The 23,729-nt window shown below is 28.0% G+C and overlaps 3 protein-coding genes across 4 annotated transcripts; all 3 read right to left on the bottom strand.

Moving 5' to 3' along the window:
- Positions 1–897: 897 nt before the first annotated feature.
- On the bottom strand, positions 898–14,331 carry LOC129969266 (calcium-binding and coiled-coil domain-containing protein 2-like). 2 transcript variants are annotated; one of them, XM_056083743.1, is made up of 6 exons: positions 14,194–14,331; positions 12,550–12,739; positions 8,710–8,778; positions 5,017–5,124; positions 3,299–3,435; positions 898–1,151 (listed from the first exon to the last, which is right to left on the bottom strand). In XM_056083743.1, the coding sequence occupies exons 1-6, from the start codon at positions 14,226–14,228 to the stop codon at positions 998–1,000; spliced, it is 693 nt and encodes a 230-aa protein (XP_055939718.1). In that variant the 5' UTR covers positions 14,229–14,331; the 3' UTR covers positions 898–997. The 2 variants fall into 2 exon arrangements, with proteins under 2 accessions (XP_055939718.1, XP_055939721.1); XM_056083746.1 differs by lacking the exon at positions 14,194–14,331 and adding an exon at positions 13,454–13,540.
- Positions 14,332–18,894: 4,563 nt separating this feature from the next.
- Positions 18,895–21,292, bottom strand: LOC129968393 (uncharacterized). Its single transcript, XM_056082249.1, has 2 exons — positions 20,432–21,292; positions 18,895–19,116 (listed from the first exon to the last, which is right to left on the bottom strand). Exons 1-2 carry the CDS (start codon positions 21,290–21,292, stop codon positions 18,895–18,897), a joined length of 1,083 nt encoding a protein of 360 aa, XP_055938224.1.
- A 505-nt stretch (positions 21,293–21,797) lies between these two features.
- LOC129968392 (uncharacterized) lies at positions 21,798–23,339 on the bottom strand. The gene has a single exon (XM_056082248.1). It carries the CDS (start codon positions 23,337–23,339, stop codon positions 21,798–21,800), a length of 1,542 nt encoding a protein of 513 aa, XP_055938223.1.
- Between the last annotated feature and the right edge of the window lie 390 nt (positions 23,340–23,729).

Genomic DNA, 23,729 nt, shown 5'->3' with positions numbered 1-23,729 from the left:
TAAAAGTGACTAATTTTAAAATGATTAATTGCGTTATTAGATATTATGCCTTTAATTAATTTGGAATTAAAAATTATTTTAACCAAAACTTTTTGTATCATCAACACTAAAATTCCACAATTTTATCAAAAAACCTCTTGAAAGTTTTTTTTTTTTTTTTTTTAATTCTCCATTCTGAAGAGGAAAAGGTCAAACAAATTTTTTCACAATTTTAACGAAAAGAAAATTATTATTATAAAATATAAACGAAATCTACGATCGCAAATTTCAAGTTATCATGTGAGAACATAATTATTTTTTAAGTCATTGTTTGTCTTAATTAATTTAAGTCATTAACCAGTTTAAACCGGCTTGAAACAATTCTGAGACATCTCTATCAGTCGTTTTTTCTCTCTCTCTCTCTCTATATATATATAATGATAATTTTTTATATCAACTAAACACTTTTTATATCAACTAAACTTTTATATAAACTTTCATTTTCAATTTTTCCAGCTGGCAAACAAAGTTTTGGAGCTCGACCAATTTTGAAATGAAATAACAGCTATGATGTCATAGTTCTAAGTCAGCCTTTTAAAAACACATCTTCTGTCAAAGAAGCATATGTAATAATGAAGCAATACTGATAAAAGCAGGTTAACTTTAAAAACGCATCTGCTTTCAAAGAAGCATACATAAAAATAATGCAATACAGTGAAAAGCAATGTTAAAAAATATATGTGATTAAAAGATGATGATGAAAAATGCCATTATTATGTTTTATCTATTGCCTAAGCAGTTTTGAGCTTCAAAACTCCCTAACCAAAACAACACCATGTTCTCACATGATATTAATAATAATACTAGTGGTTTCTAAAATGTTTAAATTTACTTGCACCAAAAACATACTTTAAAAAAGTATTTAAAATTTGTTTTATTTACAAATATAAAAGACATAAAAAACAAAATTGTCTATATATGACCAGTGATTATATACAGAAAGCAAAAAGAAATGCATTTAAACAGTTTCATCTCTTAGTGTTCTTTTCAGGGCTTCAATTTCTTCATTAATCTTCGACTGCAGTACCTCGCAATGTTTGGATTCTTCATTGAGATATTTTTCTGTCTCTTCAGATATTAAAGCATCCACAAAATCAGCAGTATTCACATTCCTATTAAAAATTGGAGTAAGATTAATAATGAAAAGAGTTGTGTGAGGTATTTCAGAATAAATTACAATGAAATTTGACTGTTTTGAAACTAATATAGCCATAATACAAATTACTGAAAAGCCTGAATTTTTTTAAAAAATTGAATGTAAAAATAAGTACAACAAAAGAATGGAAAATTTTTAAGAATAAAGAAGAATTATGAATTTTTTTAAATGCAGAATTAATAAATAATTAGTATAACTAGAATGATAATGATTACACTGAAAAAATAATTCCAGTAAATAATTAGCTTTAATAAAGAAACAGAACACAACATATTTAATATAAGAAATATGAAATAAAAAAATACAGAACAATTCACATACAACAAGCTCAAAGGTTTCTCAGAAAATAAAAATAATTTACTATTTTTTTGTTGTTGTTATTAACATTATTATTAAATGTAATTTACACCAATAAAAACATTATAGAAAGTAGCTGACCTTTACCCCAGAAACCAGCAGCCATCTATCCGATGGACACCAAATAAAACGTTACAGACTTATTGATACAAGGTCATGTTTAATTTAAGAAAACAATTCAGAAATAACAATATTTTTTATTCTGCCTTCAATTTAAGCAAAATAAACTCTAATGATAGATGATATTTTAACCTTAGATTAATAGAAAATTTAAAGAAACCGAAGAAAAAAATGTATCAAATCATATTTCATCATCATAAGTTTTAAAGTTAAAAAATTAACTATTAATTTCATAATTTTAGATAAAAAAATCTAAAACAAAAATATGAATAGTTGAATAATATGCCTACTTTAATATATCATTCCTTCCTAGTAAACCCAAATAATAATCATCATTAGTAATTTTTTGAATTATATTTCTGATGAAGTAAACAGTTATAGTTCATAGATTTAAAAAAAAAAAAATGTTTACCTATAAGAAAGCAAAAATTACATAACACTGATGAAAGGGAACATGCTATACATATATGCATTTGAGAATAGATTAGAAATGAACTGTAAAAATGCAAAGCAAAATAAATTTATAGCATCACATAAGATGGAAAAGGAAAATAAGCAAAATGTGGGATTATGGAAAGATATATCACAATAATATTTTAAGAACACATACAGAATTATAGAAAGTTCAAGGAATTAATAACATTTAATGGGACAAGGACCATATTTAGAGTGTAGTGTCTAAAATTTTATTATGTTGTTTATAGATTCTTCAGTTTTTAAAGTACAAATTATTTGCTCCAAATAATTAATTTTCTTTCGTTATTTATTTTGAGAAACTGATATGAATATCACTGATAAATTAAAAAAAAAGATTTGCATAGAGTTTTCTAGTATATAAGTTCTGTAGAATCGCACCATCTCTAACTTTTTCAATGCATAAATTTAATCACTAATTTACTGAATTTTACAATAATATTTAAAACTACCATCAACCATCCAATGTGTTATTCCTATTAATTTCGTTTTTCTCAATTAATGAAAATCTTTCTTCAGAATTCATTAGAAAGTAAAAATTATGAGCTCATTATTTACAGAGCAAAAGTAACAACTTTCTGTCTACAGAGAGATTTTCTTCAGAGAAAGAAATTCTACAATGTGTTATTATTATTATGGATTGTCAGTTTTTGTGTAAAATATGCATGCAAATTTTTTATAAACCTGAAGAACTTAATTTGAAAAGAACCACATTACCTCTAGCCAATTTCAATTTTACATTAAGCTAATTAAAACATGATTTACTATTTCATACATTGAAATTCTTTGTATCTTAGTACAACAATTAAATCTAAAATTGTGACTGTTATTTTCACAGTTACAGTTATTTCACAGTTATACAAATAAAGTGAAAAAATGCAATATTCCATAGTACTAGAATCTGACACCTAAAAATATAAATAAAAAAAACAATACAAATTAATAAACAACTGAATAATTACAATAACTCTGTAATTTTGCAGTTTTTATCTTCTGAAAGCATTTTTATAATATATATTAACTATAATTTACTTGTGAATAAAATCTGTAATTCTTTATTCTATTATATGGATGAAAAATAATAGAATAAATCTAAGTCAATAATTAACACAGTTATAAATACTTCTATTAATGCAACATTAATAAATATACATGTTCATTCTTTGTTCAGAAGAACCAATTTTCTGCTCTAAAGTCATCACATTTAACAGCTGTTGGTAATTTCCTTGTAATGCATCATGTTGTTTAGACAGCTTTGTTAAACGATCTTTTAGCATCACGTTTTCTTCCTAAGAGTAGAAAGAAGAATTAAAACAAATATATAAAATGCATAATTATTCAAGAGATAACATTTTCATGATTATGAACGAAATTAGCAAAAATCAAGGCTATTTTGTTTCTTCTCAAAAATAATATAAATAAAAAGAAATCAGTCTTAAATAATATTTGAAGATGATCTATTATAGATAATCGTATGTAAAATTATAAAGATTGCCCATTGAGCTTCATAAAAAGGGACAATTGCCACCTGCCAAACAAGAGTCATTACAAATAAAATGTCACATTGACATATTATGCAAACAATTAATGAATAAGTGTTGATTACCAAGACCCTATCCAAGCCTATATGTAACAATAGAACTGAGTTATTTTTACTTTTATTTCACATTCTATTAGACAAAAACATGAAGCCAAAACAGAAATGCAAAAATATTATATGTAAACTATAATGGTCATCATTGAATAAAACTTTGGCTTAATTCCATTTATTTATTTTTAGAGAATTTAATCTCGTAACCTTTAAATATAAGATAAATATCAGCATATCCATATAACATATATTTTTAAATGCTATAAAAATAAAATAAAATGCATGAATAAAATGGAAACTTCTTGCTTCAGTTGTTAAATATTATAAAACACACTCTCAAAATTATAAAATAATATGGCTGACATATTCTAATTGAAATAATTTCAAGAAATTTTTAATTTACGTTCTTTTATCACTATGATTTATCAAACTGGTAGTGACCATAAGCTACTACAACCCTTTAGAAATTTGACATTTAGAAATCATTTTTATGTATGTAATTATGGTGTATGTGGACATTTTCTTTCATACATCTTGAATGGCATCATCCTGCATTTTAAAAAATATACATCAAGGAATTTCATTCTTTTTTCCTTTACATCATTTGATTAAAAAAATTTACTTATTATCATAAAATTGATTTTAATTAGAATTTTTAATTCATTTTACATTTATTCATTAAATGTCATAACATATCAAATTGCATCCATAATTAAATGAAAATTTTAAATGTAATTTTTTAAAAGATGGCAAATTACTACTTTTAAAAGTTGTATTGCCAATGGTAATCAGATCTTGCAATACACTTTCGAGTCCCAACAGATATTGCTAAAATTACATCTATTTTTGTTAAAATACTAAATGATTTTAGCAACTTATATTTTAAATTTAATCAACATAACAAATTTATGCCTAGCAAGTAGAATGGGCAAAACAATTAAATGCTTATGAAAATATAAAACATGTAAATTCAGATAACTAAGAAAACAAATTATTGTCCTTTCCCTGCCCCTTTGATCTATTCTCTTTAAATAATAAAGATAATATAAGTAAAAACTAATATACTTAAAAATTCTTTTATGCACTGCACATAACTGCAATAAATATATGTTCCATTATTCGCTATCAAAAAAATCATGTATTTTCCTTTAAGATATCAGAAAAGAAATATATTCATTTGCACTTTCTACCCTTTAAATGAGAAATATTAAATATTTTGTCACTAAGGAAGAAATAAAGGTCCTTCTGAAAAAAAAAAAAATATCAAAAATCTACAAACCTGTTGAATCTTAAGGCTTTTCATTATACTTTGCAATCGATTTTCAGTTTCCTGTCCCTTTTGCACTTTATTTTGAAGATCAGTATTTTCTTTCATCAAGCGAGCATTCTGCATAGAAAAATATATATTCCTATGAATGAAGTTAATCTCAATTTAATTTTTAACTGAACAATGATATTAAATTACATTTTTTTATAATGATTAAATTCTTCACTATATGTTTTTAACTAGAGACAGCGATTTTAAATTAACAGCTATATACTGAATTTTTAAATAAGTCTTGCCTTTACATCTGTAATTTTAAATAAATAAAATAAATGGATAATAGGATACATTAACTAAAAAAATAAAAAAAAAAACGATCCATTTAAGCATCTTCCATTATTTCAGGAAACCTTTCAATTTTTAACCATTATTAAAATTTCTTTGTAGGAAGAATGGCAAACAGAAATAAATCTAAGTAGGAAGACAAAAAATAGAGAAATAAAGTGGGAAAGTTTTCAGTTTCCTTATATAATTATTTTGGTTAGTAAAAAACTATGTGATTCAGGAGTTAAAAGGAAGCTAAGCACAAATTATTAGAAAATATTTATTTTTAGATTTCATATATATAAGAACTATGGGAGAGTGTTTGCTCCTGAATTTTCTTATATATTTAAAATAATACAGTGTCTTTTTTTTGCGGGGGGGGGGCAGGCGTCTTTATAGGAGTATGTATAACCTGAATATATTACAAAGAGTGAGAAAGAAGGTGATTAAAATCTACAAATGTTCAATGCAATGATGAGCATTATTTAGCTATTGTGTTCACAGAAAGTACAGCAACAGACAAGCATTATTCCAAAAATGAATTTTTCAGACTTGGGAAGGTCTAAAAAGGTGGAGATAATCAAAAGACCTAAGTTGAATTTTTTAATCATCAGAATATATTGTGTTAATTTATTTTATACACAAGATAGTAAAAAGCTAATATTTTTTTTTATCAAAAAATGTATATTTAATACAATTAGAAAAATGAACTTATTCTTCAAACTAGATACTTTTCGGAAGAAACTTTTGAAAAGAAATATTTTACTAGTGCATATCTTTTTTGGATTCCCAACTGAGAAGTATGCACCATGCATTTTCTGCCATTTTCTTCAAATATGAAGTCTAATTCTTTTGTTACAAAAGCAGTATTATCAGAAATGCATTGAATCTCAATTATAAATTTTCATATTTAAAAATAAATAAGATAACAAAAATGGAAGGAGAAAAAATAACTGAAGGAAAGGGAACATTATTCTAACTATCTCTGAAGTATTAAGAGAACAGGAGATAGTATTTCACAGTACTATATGCATTACTTATATACTAAAAATAAATGTTATTGACAAAATTTAAAAATGCATTTTTTATTAATATTTGCACACATGATTTATTTCATAGTGACATTCTTTTTGCTTAAAGCTGTCTTGACCAATCACTTAATAATGTATCTCTTTAAACAAATGTGAATGATTAAATTTATTTCTTTTAAACAAATCTACTTTTGGCATGAATTAAACTTTTTTAATGAATCTAGCATGTCATCCTAGGCAAGCTTTTTGATGATTAATCTCTGGCAAGATGTTAACATTAAAAAATAATTTGTGTTGTAAATGCATTTTTACCACCTAATTGAAACAAAAATGTGACACAAATCTACACTTGTAGTCACAAAATACCATTCCAAATTTGATATATTTAAGTCAGTGCATTTTTGAGTTATTGTGTATACATCTTCCTGATAATACAAATTGACAGTCAATTAATCCCTTGTTGAATTTGGATCAAAATTTGATAGGATTCATGTCCTCTAACATTGGTTACCCACTCATCAATAGCACTTCTTAACAGATATTTGTAATAACGTAATAGCAACAAATTATAAAATAGATATTTCCAAAAAACAGTTAAATTAAGAATTAATTAAAACAAATATTTTCAAACATTGCTCAAAATTATTTAACAATAATTTATTATTGACTAAATATATAAATAAAATAATTTTATTTAAGTCAACGTTGTTCTGTTTAACAACATAACAAATATACTTTTGTAATGAGGACTTATACAAGTATTTTTATATTCATGCTAAAAAAAATTTTTTTTAACTATGTTAAAAAATCATCCACTACCACTAGCATTGCTATGAGTGAGGATATATAGAGAAGTATTTTCAACACTCTTTTTTTTTTTTTTTTTTTTTTTTTTTTTTTAGTTTTTTGTAACTTTTTACAAATCTGTAATTTTCACCTAACTTCAGTAGCAACTATGGAAATTCTGTACAGTTGGAGGGTATGAGGAATTACACTATAAATATTAAATCTGTGTACCAAATTTTATATATCTAGCTCTCCCTGTTTTGTAGTTCTCATGTTAATTTAACAGCTAGGTAGATAGGCTTCCTCTGAGCAGATTTTGTTCAAAATTTGATGGAAATCTACGAATTTGGTAGAAAGACCATATACTAAATTCCATAAATCTAGCTGAAAGTGTTTTTGAGATATCATTATGAGACAGACATTTTCCAAAAATGTGTTTTTCAAACATAGGAAGATCTGAAATGTGGAGATTTGTCAAAGTCTCAAGTTAAAATTTTTTGACGATTACAATACTTTCTCTTTACTACATATATAAGAAATAGAATAAATAAATGATTGCCCAATTGTGGGTACAGCTCAACTTTAAAAATTATTATTTTATTCTGGGAAACTGAGCACATATCTAAATACAAGTAGCATTTTTAAAAAAATGTAATTTTACACATTAATTTAACTTGAAAATGTGTATAAAACTATTCAGTGTATCATCAAAGCCAAATAAATTATCCTAAATATGATAATAATGTATTCTATCAAATATTAAAATCTATTTATGCTATGACACTAAAATTGGGACACTAAGGTAATCAAAAATGATACAAGTTGATTATAAGTATCTGACTACTTGCAAGAAAGCTCATTGTCAATTACTGGAAATAGGAGAGTTGCTAATGTAAACAACCCAATTAGTAAAATTATCTTGGTTGCCTTATTATTGATGAAATCCATTATTCCATTTTCATGATTTGATTGTATAAAAAAACAAATTTAAATCAATAATATAATTATTGAGTATAATATAAACAAAAAAAATGGTTAATATTTCCCATTATTAGAACATAAATATAAATTTCAGATAAATAAAAAGATTTTAAAAGGTATGAATAAAAGCTTATGACATGCAAATATTTATATTTTGTTTATGATTCTGCAATATTATTTTGCCTTAAGGAACTTGTATTTATTCTTTTATGTTATAAGTGCAATACATTTTAAATAAAAATAAACAAAAAATATTTATGTAGCCTTTCATATACTTATCTAATGTGGTACGATATTTGTTATTTGTCAATTTAATTCATTTTAAATTCCTAACAAGAAATATTTCAATATTATCACATTATTTTTACCAATGTTACACAGTTATAGGTAACATTATGATTTCTCAGTATGTATAGCAATTATACTTATATACATGTATAGCAATTATATTTACATTTTATATCAAATCATTTAAGAAAAATTTTAATCCAACCTAAATGCTGATGAAATGTAAGCTAAATGTTGCTTAAGAGTAATATTAAATTGTCCACCCACCCTTCTGGATTTTGTACATTTTAAATCTTACCTCTTCTTTCAGCTTTGCAAGTTCAGTTATTAAATACTTTGTATGATCTTCTACGTTTTTCCTGCTATTCTAAAATAAATAACAGAGGTGTAAAATAAGAAAACAAATAATATCAAAATAAATACAGAAATTTAAAAAATCATCATACAATAAGTGCAGAAGAGGCTCCAACATTTCCGTCCTTCTTCCCCAGATAAAATTGAGGGCCTTGGATAAGAATGAGAATTTCTGAGTCTTATCTAAGGCCCACCATATGAAATATTGATGTCTAGCTGTAAATTTAGCATTTTTATTAAAAATATCATCAGTCTTATTAATTAATTCCTGGCTAGAAAATCAAATGTTCATTTTAGATCTCTTTTTCCCAACCGGCTGAAACCAAAATCTGACATAGAAAAAAATTACTATTCACAAAAAGTGTACATGCTTGTGAAAGTCAGCCCCATAGATGGATTTGAATCCAAATTTAACTGGTATTTACATTATGGATGTTAAATATATATACCAAATTTTATTCATCTTCTTCTCTTCATTTTGTATTTACTGTTTAAACTTATATTTGAAAAAAAAAAAAAAAAAAAAGGAATAGACTTCTTTAGAATGGAATTCACTCAAAATTTGATAAAATATTAGAAATTTTCTGTAAAGACCATATATTAAATTCAACCCATTAACTCAAAGAATTTTTGTGATATCCTGTTCAACGACATATAATATTAATGCTAAAAACATGTTTTTCTGAACTCGGAAAAATCTGAAACAGGAACGTTCATCAAAACCTAGAGTTTCATTTCCTTGATGATTATAATATTTTCTCTATACTTTGCATGCAAGAAATTAAAAATATACAAATACTTTAAATTTCTATTTTATAAAATATTTGAAACCTAGAATGTCTATAAAAATGAAAGTCTTTTAAATCACAAATTGCATTTTGAATGACATTTAAAATAGAATATTACACAAGTATAGTACTATATAAAGCAAATGTAAAACATTTAATGATTTATTCAATTGGATTGTCTCATTTGAATCAACAAATACTCAATACAACAAACACAATGCCAGTAATGTTCTTGGGCTTCTTTCTCCTTTTTACATCATAATTAAATATAATTATAAAGAATTTCTTTATAATTAATTAGGAAGCTTTGCCCTCCCCACCTCCTGCTTGCTTCCAATCATCAACCTTGATGTCAAATCCAAATCATGCATGTTTTCAGGTTAGTGAGGTTTTCTGAGGAACTGATTCACTCCCTCCAGACAACAAAAATAAACTGTTTCAAAAAAGCCATAAACAAATAAAAGCTTAATTCCAAATTTAAAAAATTAATTGTTTTAGCATTAGTTAAAATTCAGTAGAAATCTCATCATAATTTTAACTTTCAAAAATTAAAACATGAAATTTAAAAATTTTAAACAAATTTAATAAAAACTTTCTTACACTAAAGATTATATTAAAGATTAAATAGTTCAAAATAAAAACTAAAGATTATATTAGTTTTACTATTATATTTGTAAAATTTTTACTAATATAATATTTTATGTTGCATAATTTTTACTAAGAGCATCTATAAAAACAATAATTTTAATTCTGCCTACTTTAGTTTAGATTCTAATTACAGCTCTAGAATTTGCTCTGGACAATGACTATGATTATACAATTGACTATGTGAAAATCATTAATAACCAGAGCACCTTTAGTGACATATACTTGGTCATGCAAAAGGCTAGGAAATTGCAATTTTATCAATAAAAATGGCATATTTTTTAATCAGTAGCAATATGTAATTTATGAAAAATTGTGTCTTTATTGTGGCCTGACAACACTTTTACATGCAAAATGTAGTATTCAATCTTTCTGCCCATAAACCATTGCAAAGCTCATCACTCATACAAAAATTCCTTACCAATATTACAGAGCAACCTGACTTTAAGCATAGCTCTGCAGATGGAAAGCGAGAAAGAGTTGTAGAAAATGATTACCTTATACATTTGCCGATTCAAATTCAAAACCCCACAATGAGAACATTTCTTTGCTTATATCTATACCATTTAAATATTGATTCAAATTTTCAAGATTTGTCATCAACATAGCAGCTTCATGATCAGCTTTTTTTTTTAAATTGTGTGGTCTTTTATTGCATTTTTATTCTTTATCTGCTATCAATGAACACCCCATTACTATTAAAAAAAAGTGAAACATATGTTAACATATGTATTGCTTAGGTATTCAGAAGATTGCAAGAAAAGCGATGAAACATTTCCATTTCTCGGAAAAGGTAAACAAAAAGGTGGAAAACTATTCTTTAGTGTTTCTACAAATGGTACGTCTAATAGTAAAATTAACACATAACATTGTTTTTAACTCATTTAGTGTAAATTAAAGCATTATTTTTCCTTTTTTTTTTTTTTTTTTGTGACCATTTCAACATCAAGTGCAATGAAAATGCTAAGATGTAATAATAATTTTCTTTAAATAATTTAAACAATACTAGGAAAACCAAATTTAAATATAAGGATAATGTGGCTCGCTATCTACCAACCACAAAACAAATTAAACACAATGTTTAAATTAAAAAAAAAATTATATAATAGAGAGATATGATAAATAAATTAAATATATTACATTTGCTTTATATTATAATACTTCCAAAGTAATATTCTAATGTTAATACAGTTTAAACTACAATTCATGAATTAACAAATTTTCCATTTTATGGATTATCTGGCAGGCAATAAACTAGAAATATAAAATATTTCTAGTTTTTTCTATATTTTAAAAAAAGCATGAAATGAATCTAAAATTAAAGGCAATAAAAAAAATAGTAAATTGTGTACACTCTTCCTTTTGTTTTTCTGAATTTATGATTGAAAAAAAAATAGCTTTATTTGTTTTAAAAAATTTACAAGTAGTATCATCAGGCATAGATAAAGCAAATATGTAATATGGATCAAATATACTTAAAATATTTTAGATTTGTAATGTATTTTTATTTTTCATTCAAATAATGAGATCTTTATGTACAGAATGAGATGTTCCAAATGTTTCTGAAAATTATAAAATGATAAATTCTAATGAAAAGAATTTAATATTGTGAATACTTAAAAAAATAAACGTATCATTCTGATTGCATAACACTATAATTGCAAAGTAGTGAAATCGGTCCAGTTTCCGAGACTGACAAGTCAGGTAAACTGTTTGAGATGTCTCTGAAAAATGAAGATGATAGAGAAGCAAAGTAGTAATTGATGGTATATTTAAGGGGTCATGAGATTTCATATAAAATATATATTGGTGAAATTGGTATAGTGCTTTTGGTTGGAGGATATAGCTAAAATTTTCTTCCAAAGACAACTCAAAATGAAAAAGTAATTTTAAGATTTCTCTTTAGAATAAAAAATGGAAGTAGGTTAATTCTTGATGACATATTTATAGGCTATAAGTTTTCATATAAAATACAAAAAAAAAAAAAAAAAAAAAAAAAAATGACAAAATCAAATCAATGGTTGAAGCTGAGGGACTAACTGAAAGTCATTTTTCCAATTACTTTAAACATACATTTGAACTATTTAAGAAATGATTTTTACAAATTTGTCATCTTGTTTTAATATCTTTTTCTTCCCAATAAGATTCTTTCATACATTTCATTGCAAACCAATACAGAAGTATATATGTTTATTTATTTAACCATACTACATCATTACAATATTATTACAAAATAATTTCTGGTTCCAATTTGCATGAAAGAATCTAATTGATGTAATTAGAAAACTATTAAATAAATATAAAATACAAATAAAAATCATAAAATTTTATTGTTTTGTTCAACGGATTACCTGTGATCTAAAGGATACAACTGATTTTAAATTTTCAATTTCATCATTTTTGGCTTGACAAAGAAGCTTTAACTCTGAAGCTTCATTTAAAATATCTTTGTGTTTTCTCTCAAATGCCAAGTCAATTTCTTTCATCAAGAGATAGAGTTCATTTTCACAACCAGATTTGACACCATCAATGGATGGAAGTCTAAAAATATATTTAAAACTACAATAAGAAAATCTTGAAAGATTTAAAAAATATTTCAGAACACAAATTTCAATTACTACAACAAATTAGACTAAACTAAAGAATACAGTACAATCACCTGCTTGTAATTTTTTAAAGGTAATAAATTACAGAATATAATAACCTAACTACATTTTTTGATATTTGGCGAGTTCTCTACTTTTAGCAAAATTTGCAGGGAAAAAATTATATAATATTTTTTAGTTATACTGATAGTAGAATAAAATACCTTTTCCATCATTTCCAAAAATTTCTTGTTTACTATTTTGAAACAAGATTTGACAAAGATATTCTTCTTGATTAGATATGGGCAAATTTTTAAATTACTATTAAATTAAAGATAAAAGCAGCAAATTAAAGATAAAACAATATACATGAAAGTAATTTATTATAATAAAATGATTAAATAGAAAATTTAATCCACATAACAAATTTATAAAAATTCTCAGGCAACTTTTCTAATAACATATTAAGATATGAAATAATTCTTAAAAAGCAAAATTTCAATTGACAACAGTAAAAAATTATTAATATTAAACTATGTAAAAATTTAACAGAAACACTCCACATGAAAAAAATGTTCTCATATTTCACTTATTAAGACAAGCATCCATTGCAAACTTTCTGCATATTAAACGCTGATTATTGCAGTTATAATCAAAAGTTGTTTTTTACCTCAAGTATAAAATATGTAATTATATTTTTTGAAATAAATGAGCTTTCAATTCAAATCTGTCTAAAAAATAAATTGAAATAACAAAAATTTTTCATGTTGTGCTATGCACTTTAGCTGCCATTTCCACTTAAGTTATAAATAAATTTGATACGCTTTACTTTTTTTTAAAATACTCAAAAAATATTTTAAAGTGGTTGCTTCTATATTTAAAAACTTGTAATAAAGGAAAAAAATTAATTTAAAAATTCATAAACACATTTGAAATTCAATAAGAAAATTAAATTCGTTCTTCGCGAATAAAAAAAAAATTCTTTTGATAGGTAAACAATAAACTTGCCAACATTAGACTTTAAGTCTCATAAAATAATATCTTTCCTTGCTTTGTTTAATTTAATACCATTTTATTAAATATTTAATTTTTTAATTTATTAAAAAACTGTAGAAACTAACATAGAGATGACCACATATCTTATGGAGGGACTCCAATAATTCATATTCGATGAAAATTATTCATTAATAATATCAGAAGTAGCAAACCAAGAGAAAACTGATATATTGAAAATCATGATGATTATAAAATGGAAATAACTTGTATATCAAAAGAAAAAAAAAACTCAACCGAGAAATAGCACATTATAGATTTTTAAAAAAATGCATTTGACATATATTAAAGGGGAGGGGGAAATAAGAAATTTAAGTTTTATAATAAGTTTAAAATTATACTTATAAAGATTCCTACTTTAAATCTGGACCAAAAATAATACTTTTTTCCATATGAGAAGGTTAAACGCATTAATTTATGAACATATATTTTCTGTTAATATGATTTTAAAACACAGAAATCGAAAGTATGTTTTGAAGTGGAAGCGCTTCTTTCATATCCGAAATACAGTTACAGTGTGTTGTGAAGAGAATCGAAATGTAACCGCCGATAGGTGGCGATGCTGTGATGTCAGTCTGGGAACTGACTTATGAAAGAAGAAGGGCTTGAGATCTCGATACGTGCACGAACGTTTTATGTGCACTCTGTAGTGTGTTTGTATCGTCCATTATCAATAAATATTCTTGCTTGAAAGGCTTTTCTTTTAGTCTTATTTGGCCAAAGTACCCAGCATCGGATAGATGCAAGCTTCATTGGAATTCTGAACTTAATTCTATGTTTATAAGTTTCTCAAACACTGTGAATACTAGTTTCACGACACGATGTTATACAACATTCATAATATCGAAGAATCGTAGATATATTACAGAATATTTTATGTTACTAGGTAAAAAAAATTCTCTGCAATTCTATTTAATGATGATAGAAGAATAAATGGCAGCTGAGACATTATCCTCATCTTTGCATAATTTTCTTTCAGCCCAGCCGCTCCTTGACAGGAGAGCAAGAGGAATACAGATGTCCCTTGCACAAGTCTTATGGAACTTTATTGGGATACATCATTGGCAAATATATATATATTTTTTGAAATATCATGAAGGGACGAAAAACTGATACCATGCCCCGGATTAAGACAAAAAAATTATACTATGCTCCGGACGCCTTTTACCCTCGTTACACCACGAATTTTATGATCCCTGTCCCGCAACTAATAATGAAGCAAGTACAAGCACAAACTCTCACCAAATTCTAAAAAAGGGATCTTGATTCTTTTACTACAATGAAATTCAAGCCGTTTTCGTTGTTTAATTAATTATTTAATCGTACGATTGTCTTTCACAGTTGAAAGCTAATGAAGAAAATTATGTTTACTAATTGTACATTTTAAATAAGAAAATGAAGTTACAATACGTCGAATGGTAGCACACACACAAATCATAAAACCAGAAAAATTATGTTTTTAATGGTGCTATGGTGCATAAATAGAACATGTGTAAGGATATTAAAAAAACAACAGCCTTCATGTCTTTCACAATTTGATGCTTGAAAATAAATAATATCTCCGTGAAATAGAGGGTCTTCAAGTGCTATTATTCGAAAATATATTAATTTTTTCTGTGAATTAAGATTTAACTTCTGAATAACTATTATATAATGGGTTGATGAATAAATTAAAATTACTTATATCGTGCATTTTTCATTAGTTGATAAAAGACCTTTTTATATTTATTTAGATTGCATTTGGTTAATATTTATAATTATATTTCAGAAACTTTTTCTGTAAGGTTTTTATTCTTCCAATCAGAATTTTCAATTTTCTGTTTCCGTGGATCTTAATAAAACCTGGGTCGATAGAAGATACTAAAATAAAAATAAAATAAAACAAACTTTACCATAAAAAATAATTGAAAACATTTTTTGAAGTACAATAATAGTATTAATAGACTTTAAAAAAATTGTTTTGGTACACTGTCAGTTGCTGAACTTCATCGTCTAAATCTGTTTTTTTTTTTTTTTTTTTTTTTTTTTTTTTTTTTTTTTTTGTATTTATTAATTCGCAGTTTAGTATTTGCTTATGGTCTAGATATTATATTAAAAATATAACATTGTGCAACTGACTTTTTTAACCCTGTGTGCAGTGGACTGCATGCAATATACTTCTGTATTTTTGATTTGTTAGCTTTTGGCTAAGAAATATTCTTTCAAAATGTTGGAGAAAATTCATTGAGTGTTTGATTAAAAATTTTGAAAATAAAAGTATGCTATACAACTACCAAAACGTTATTAGTCTCAGTCATAAAAAGTATGACTATACTTGTTTTTTAATTTTGTTTATTTATTGCTTCAGGTAATACATATAGTTCATATAAATAGTAATTAGTAATATATATAAAAGATTTTCAAATGAGGTTGGATAAATTTCTACTTGTTGATTCTTAGGATTTAGTTTCTCGTATGCGAAGTTCTATACAAAAAGTTATATATAAAGCATTGTATATATAATACAATGCTTTATGCAAAATATTCTAACTCAAGATTGCTAAGAATAGCCATGTTTCAGACCTCCCTGCGGGAGGAAATCGAACTCTTTTGGAATTAAGTCTTCCTTCCTATGAACAGAATAGTTATTTAAAAAAAACGGTTTGAACAAGAAGGATGAAAATTAATACGCTGTCTTGATATCAAATTTGTAAATTTCAATCAAATTTTGAACGAAATCCATTCACAGAAAATTTGCCTGTATGGCTTCCCGAATACAAGTGAACAAGTATTTATGTTTCGATAATATTTCATACATCTTACAAGAAGATTTTAAAAAAAAATTAAGTATGACGTATGTCAGAGCGAATTTAAAATACCAACTTTATTTTTATCATTAAAAAGTTTCATACTTGATGAATAAGCAAACACAAAAAAATTTAAAGCAAATTCTAACCTCCAGTTCGAAATATCGTAGACGATAATATCTTATGACTGATTCGTCTATACTAATTTTATTTCATAAGATTTGTATAGACGAATATATATATATACAGATATATAATAGCGATAAAAATAGACACATATAAAAAAAAATTGTTTTGAAAAAATTGACGGTTATCTAAATACGGGAGGGTGTAGATTTAGTAACTATAATAAAAAGTATGAAAACTACAAGGGTCTAATTATTTTTAAAAACTGGTTCCGCATTTCAATTAAGGTTCAGTAGACTCCCCCTTCCTATAATTCCTCTGAAGGAAAGAAGATTCGATACTGTTTCCACACACGAAAAATTACCACAAGTTTTGAAATACTGGGATTGTCACTCTGGCAGGTCTCATAAAGTGCCCCATTTTAACCAAACGCTTGTGGGTCAATGGCTACTCATTTCGAAAGCTTAGCTTGTATAGAATTCATGAGCAAAATCTTTAATTATGATTTGCTAACGAAATCATTATTCTCACAATATCATAAAATATTGTTTTGAAATAATAAATAGAAACTTCGACTTTTTTTAAAGTAGTTTTTTTCCCCTTTGTTAATAATTATTAAAATAACTGATACTTGTTTCACAGAAGAAAAGAAAATTATTCAGCCCAAGTTAAAAAAAAAAAAAAGTAACTGTTAAAGTGCAACAAATTCCTATTAGTAATGAATTTCTACGCTTAGACAGAAATTCAAATTCGCAATAATGTTGTTTAAAGCATTTTGTAAAAAAGCCAAGTTAAATATTGCCATTTTTTTAAAATTGTGAATGAATTTCAATATTCTCTTAATAGTGCTGATTACAGCCATATGATTTATAAAATTTAGTGATTTTCAAAATTAATATAAAAGAAATATTATAAAATGATTAAAATAACTACCTACGTTTGCTGTTTACAAAAGAAAATAATGTCTTCAAATTGGTTTGGAAAAAAGAAAAGTTTTTATATTAGTTCTTTTTACATAAAGTCGTAGCACTTACAAATTTTCGATATTTTTTTAATTATGAACGTAGCTGCAATATTTTTCTAAAAAAATTTATTCTGTATATCGTAATTCATTGCCTATGTTTTATAATATATCTGTAATATTTTGCAAATATGTGCTGTTTGAAATAAAAAGGTTAAAATAATAAATATAATGCATAATACCGAAATTGAATAAGTATTAATCTTACTTGATTAGGCGATGGATTTAATGATTCATGTATTTAAAAATTAAAGAAATAAAAGTAATAAGATATTTTTTAAAACATGCATTTTTGTAAATCTTTAATTGTATTCTTTTCCTTTCTTTTTTTTAAGACTTCATTACATGTTCTAATGGCATTTTATAATTTTCTCGCTTTCAGTTGTCAGTCCTAACAGCAATTTACTTAACGCTGTTCCGTTTCGTACTTTACGAACCAGAAGTATATTAAAACTCGATGTTTTGTGTAGTCATAAAATGGATGAAACTTCTCTTCTTCCACATTAACACAAACGTTTTTTATAATTCAAATATATACTCTCTTTGTTTAACTTCCCAAATTTTCACTCAGAAATATATATTTATGGCGTAAATCATGCTTATTAATATCATAAAGTAAGAAACTGTACTCAAAAGACATTCTCAAAATACCATAACATTATTCCATTTTTATTAGAGTTGCCATTCGGAACTTACAAAATATTAAAAAACAAAGATAATAATCATGTAATCATGTAGAGCATCAACGTGACATCCTCCCACCTAAATTAATTTTTATCTTAAAATTTAACTTACAACAAATTATAGTAACTATTACAATAACAAAATTATATAAAGAGTTCACAAGTCCAGTTTATAAGGCATTTTAATGATACGACCACTTCTCGTTTTCCTTTCCTCCTCCGAAGGTTCAATATTGCAGTCCACTGAATGACTAACTATTGGTTGCTCACTTAATTTTGCACTTGGTAATTTCTCTCGAATTAGAACTGACTTTGTTGCTGACACTTCCAAAGGGTATAGGCGTTGTACCGGTCGAAGCAATTCCCCTCTTGAAGTTTTCAGTTTTACAAGTCTTGTAATACCATCTTTCCCTGGCATTACCTCTATTATTTTGCAAAGTGGCTAACTGATGCGTTTCGTTTTGTCATTTCCAATTAATACAACATCACCCACTGCTACGGCAGAAGCTGTTTTACGTTCTGGTATTTGAAGCAGAGCTCCCAAATATTCCGACCGAAATCTGTTTCTTAAGGCTTTCTGTAAATTTTGCCGATACTTGACATGTTGATTAAGACTCTGGTGATCAGCTTTATCACAATAAGGAACACCAATCACTTTGATATCCTACAGGAACATTGACGGAGTCAATGGAACCAACTCTGCATCATTATCCGCGACATACGCCATCGGTCGTGAATTGATTATGGCTTCGCTATCACATAACACCGTCGTCATCTGTTCATATGTTAAAGAAGATCGACCTAAGACTCTTCTTAATAATCTTTTAAGAATACCGATCAGTCTCTCCCACCATCCACCCCACCAAGAGGCAGTCGGTGAGTTAAACTTCCACTTAATAGGATGAAGAGCAGTGTCACTTACAATAAGGCTCCAATCCAGCTTACTCAGCAGATTAGAAGCACACACAAAATTAGAGCCATTGTCACAATAGATAATGCTGCATCGTCCTCTACGGGCTATGAATCTGCGCAAAGCCAGTAAAAATGATTGCGTAGATAAAGAAGTCACTAATTCGATGTGTACAGCCCTATAGACAGCGCAGGTGAAGAGACATGCCCAAGACTTCTTATTATCTCTAAGAAATAGTGACCCAGCCAGGTCAATGCCACAGATCTCATACAGCAGCTTCTCGGATTCAGACCTCCGGAAGAGATGCAGTAAGAATATCAAGCTTCTTTGCAGAATGTCTCTTACAGACAATACATTTTGATACGATGGATCTCACTGTCTTTCTACCATGTAGAATCCAAAATCGCTCTCTCAAAATGTTAAGCAACATTTGAGTACCAGCATGAGCAATTTTTACGTGATAGTATATTACTATACGCTTTACAAGCTCATTTTTATGGTAAAATTGCAGGCGTCTTAAAGTCCTCGCTATCTGGTCGATATAAAATCTTTGTTTTCAACCGGATGATGTCGTTTCCATCTTTGAAAGCTCTCAGAGTTTTCAACTTTTCATCTTCTTCATTAACGAAGCTTTCCTTCTGTATTATTCTGATAACTGCATATTCAGCTACAGAAATTTCCTCGGAATCAAGGATTCCATATTTTCGATCATCCCTAGAAATACGACTGTTATTAATAAATCGAAGTATCCAGGCAACGATTCTTACAGTCTTGTGATAGTTCGAAAACTTGTAAATAAAGGAATTGTCAGTTTTTGAAGGCTCATCATAGATGATACTATTTCCTTTCTCTTTTCCTTCAACACTTCTTCATTTGCGGAGAATTCAGATCTAGGTCATTTATCAGATGGGTAATAAAGCCAAGGAGGACCATGGCACCACTCTGTCTCCGAGAGCTGTCGAACGGAACAACCTCTATATGGTAGATCCGCCGGATTGATCGATCCAGGTACACAAGGCCAATTTTCGCGTTTACTCGCCAATCTAATTTATCGTATCCTGTTATATACAAATGGTGTCCAGTTTTCGCTACCTTTTATCCAACACAAGGCGATTTTGGAGTCAGTCCAAAAGAAAATTGGAATATTTCCTAATTTTAAATCTTCAATAACTCTTTGCACCAGTCTGGTACCAACATAGCAAGCTAACAGCTCTAGCCTAGGAATTGTAATAGCCTTCAGCGGAGCTACCTTACTCCATGCTTGAACCAACTGACATGAAGTCAAGTTCTTATTTTCACTCCTTAAATATATGCAGGTAGCATAAGCTGTTTTGCTTGCGTCACAAAACACGTGTATACTTAAACTGCCAGCATTATCAGGATCTTTTATTAAACATCTAGGGATAGCAATTTTCCTAAGTAGACTCAACTGATTTCTCCACCTTTTGAACTTCTTAGAGATTTCTGTTGGCAATTCGGAATCCCAATTTGTTTTCATTTGCCACAGTTTTTGTAACAACAATTTCGGGTATAATGTAACTGGACAAGTATACCCAATAGGATCGAAAATTTTATGAACTTCTGATAGTATTTTCCTTTTAGTAACAGGTTCATTATCTTCACAATCTTCTTTTAAATTTACAGAAAGTGTATCCGAGTTTAAAGACCATTGCAGGCCTAATACTGGGGCAATTTTATTTGTCACACAGGAAACCTCTTCTGTTGAGGAGTGGGAATAATTATGCTCCCACCCTCTTAGGTCGAACTTCCTTTCTAGCATAACATCTTTAGCCACTTGAATGAACTCATGTAACTCAGTTTCAGTTTGTAAACTAGTTAGACAATTGTCCACATAGAAACTATTTTTCAGCTTCTCTACAACACCAGTAGGATATTTTGAGTTACCCATTTGTGCTTCCTCCAAAATCATTTCTAAATAGTACTGGATTACGGAATTAAGCAAGAACGGACTACTACAAATTCCGAAGACGACTCGGCAGTGTCTAAAGTATTTCAGCTCATTTTTTTCGTTATACCAAAGAAATCTTAAAAAATCTTTATCATTTTCTTTAAGGCGAATTTGTAAAAAAGCTTTACGGATGTCTGCTGTGACTCCAAACTTGTTCATCCGAAACCGCGTTAATAGAGTAGGAATCAATTCTACAAGATTTATTCCTTTCTCCAGACAATCATTTAAGCTGGGGGAGGCTTTCACTTTCGCCGAAGCATCGAACACAGGTCTGATTCTCGTCGCGCTATTTTCTTTCACGACATATCTATGGGGTAAATAATGAGCCAGCAAATGAATCTCGTGCTTAAGAACTTCCTCAATTATATCCTCTCTTTCCCATTCTTCAAATATTTGATTATAATCGTCATACAGATTTTCTTCTTTTAACCTTCGTACAGTATTGCTCAGTCTCTTAAAAGCCAAATTAAAAATCAGTCAGTGGAGGATGATCTTCCAGCCATGGTAAATGTACCACAAAACGATTCTCTTTGTCAACCTGAACTGTTTTAAGAAAATGCTCTCTGGCGGGTTCATGCAAGTCTTCTTTAGTTTTCCTATCCGATGGGTCAGTAATTCCAAGGGAGTCAAGAGTCCACAATTCTGTTATTGTTCTAGTAGTAGAAAGCTTAGAATTAGCAACTGAGATTCCATTTTCTTTTGAAGAAATCTGGGGTATTCGTCCCATAATGGTCCATCCTAAACGTATTTCCATTGCTGTTAAGCCACAAGATAAAGATTTGCAACCGCCGGTAATGAGTTTTCCAGCTTCATCAGCTCCTATTAATATTTCGATAGGGCCGTCATAATCATCGTTCACATGAATACCATAGTCATTAAATTCCTTTAAATGAATTGCAGGAATTGTCGGTGGGACACTTTCACAGATAACAGGCTGACTTAGTATTTTGAAATGACAGTTATAAGATTCATCACAATGTAAACACATCGTGCTTGCACACTCCTGTATTTTCTCCACCAGAGAATGTTGAAGATATTCCCAGCTTTCCCTTTTATATTTCATCTCTCTAGCAGTATTTTTTAAAACGTAAGAGAGCTGCGAAGCAGTGTCTATGATGGCTCTTGCCTTCCGTTTTCTCCCATCACCTCTGATGAAAACTGTTACGGTTAGTAGCATAACACTAGGACTTTTGGATACATTTGCAAGCGCTTGATCACCATTCGGAAGACTATCTACTTCTGCAGTTTCTTTTCCAGTAGAGAAAGATGTTCGTTGGTTTATGTTGTGACAGAGTATAATGTGATGTCTTTTTACACAGCCTAAACAAGTTACTTTTGAATAACATTTACGAACTTGGTGACCCAGTTTTAAGCACAGGAAACAATAACCTGATTTCTCAACAAGATTCTCTCTGTCCTTCATCGGCATTTTCCGTACCTTCAAACAGTCAGTGGAATTATGTAAATTGGGGCAAAATATACACTGTCTTTGTTCTTTCGACGAAGTTAAAAGATCAGCTGCACTAGCTATTTGACGAGTGTCCCCATATTTGTGTTTATTATTTGCAGCCTTTTTCTCCTTGAATGATTTAAAATTAGGCTTGGTATCAAATCCAAAGTTTTGTGAGGCTAAAATTATACGTTCCTCTGCTTGTACTTCATCTTGAAGAAACTTAAGAATTGAATCTAAATCAGTTTTTGTAGTAGTTTTACTATTTTGATTTTCCTCATCATGTGATCTACGATTTGTAGATCTATACCGTTCCCAGGCTAGAAGTGTTTCCTCAGGTAAAGCAGACTCAACAAGTGGGAAAAGCATCGCCGCACATTTATCCCTTGTTACTCCTAATATCTCAAGCGCACGGAGCTTTGTTTCCAATAAATCATAAAGATTTCTCAGAGATTTTTTCGGCATATTCTGCTTTTGAAGAACCAATGATAAAAGATCTCTAACATACACTTGTATAAGTAATTCTTCTCGGCCGTAACGTAATTTCAATTGTACCATAGCTTTCTCAGAACTGTTTCCTCCTGGTGGAAAACTTTAAATTAATTCTTCAGCGACACTTCCTTTTTCCATACATTGGGATAGGTATGCAAATTTATCATGTAAATCTAAATTTTGGTCTTTATCGACTTTCTCAAATTGACCCCAAAAACTTACCCAGCTTCTTATATCTCCATTAAAAGTAGGTAACTGAATTTTAAGATGACGTAATAATGTATTCTGCTGAGAAACACCACAACTCGACGTAACGTCTTCCATTCCTGCAATTGAAAGTTGTTGCAGTTTCAACTGTAAAAACCGCCAACGGTCTATATAGCTTTCAGATTCATCGATCTCTTTGTTTATAACATCATCTTCAACGTTTTCAGAAAAAAGAAACTCTTTAACATT

Source organism: Argiope bruennichi, chromosome 5 (assembly GCF_947563725.1).
Source record: "Argiope bruennichi chromosome 5, qqArgBrue1.1, whole genome shotgun sequence".
Lineage (NCBI taxonomy): Eukaryota > Metazoa > Arthropoda > Arachnida > Araneae > Araneidae > Argiope > Argiope bruennichi.
Note: the sequence above shows the minus strand (reverse complement) of the source record. Positions and strands in the feature narration are given on the sequence as shown.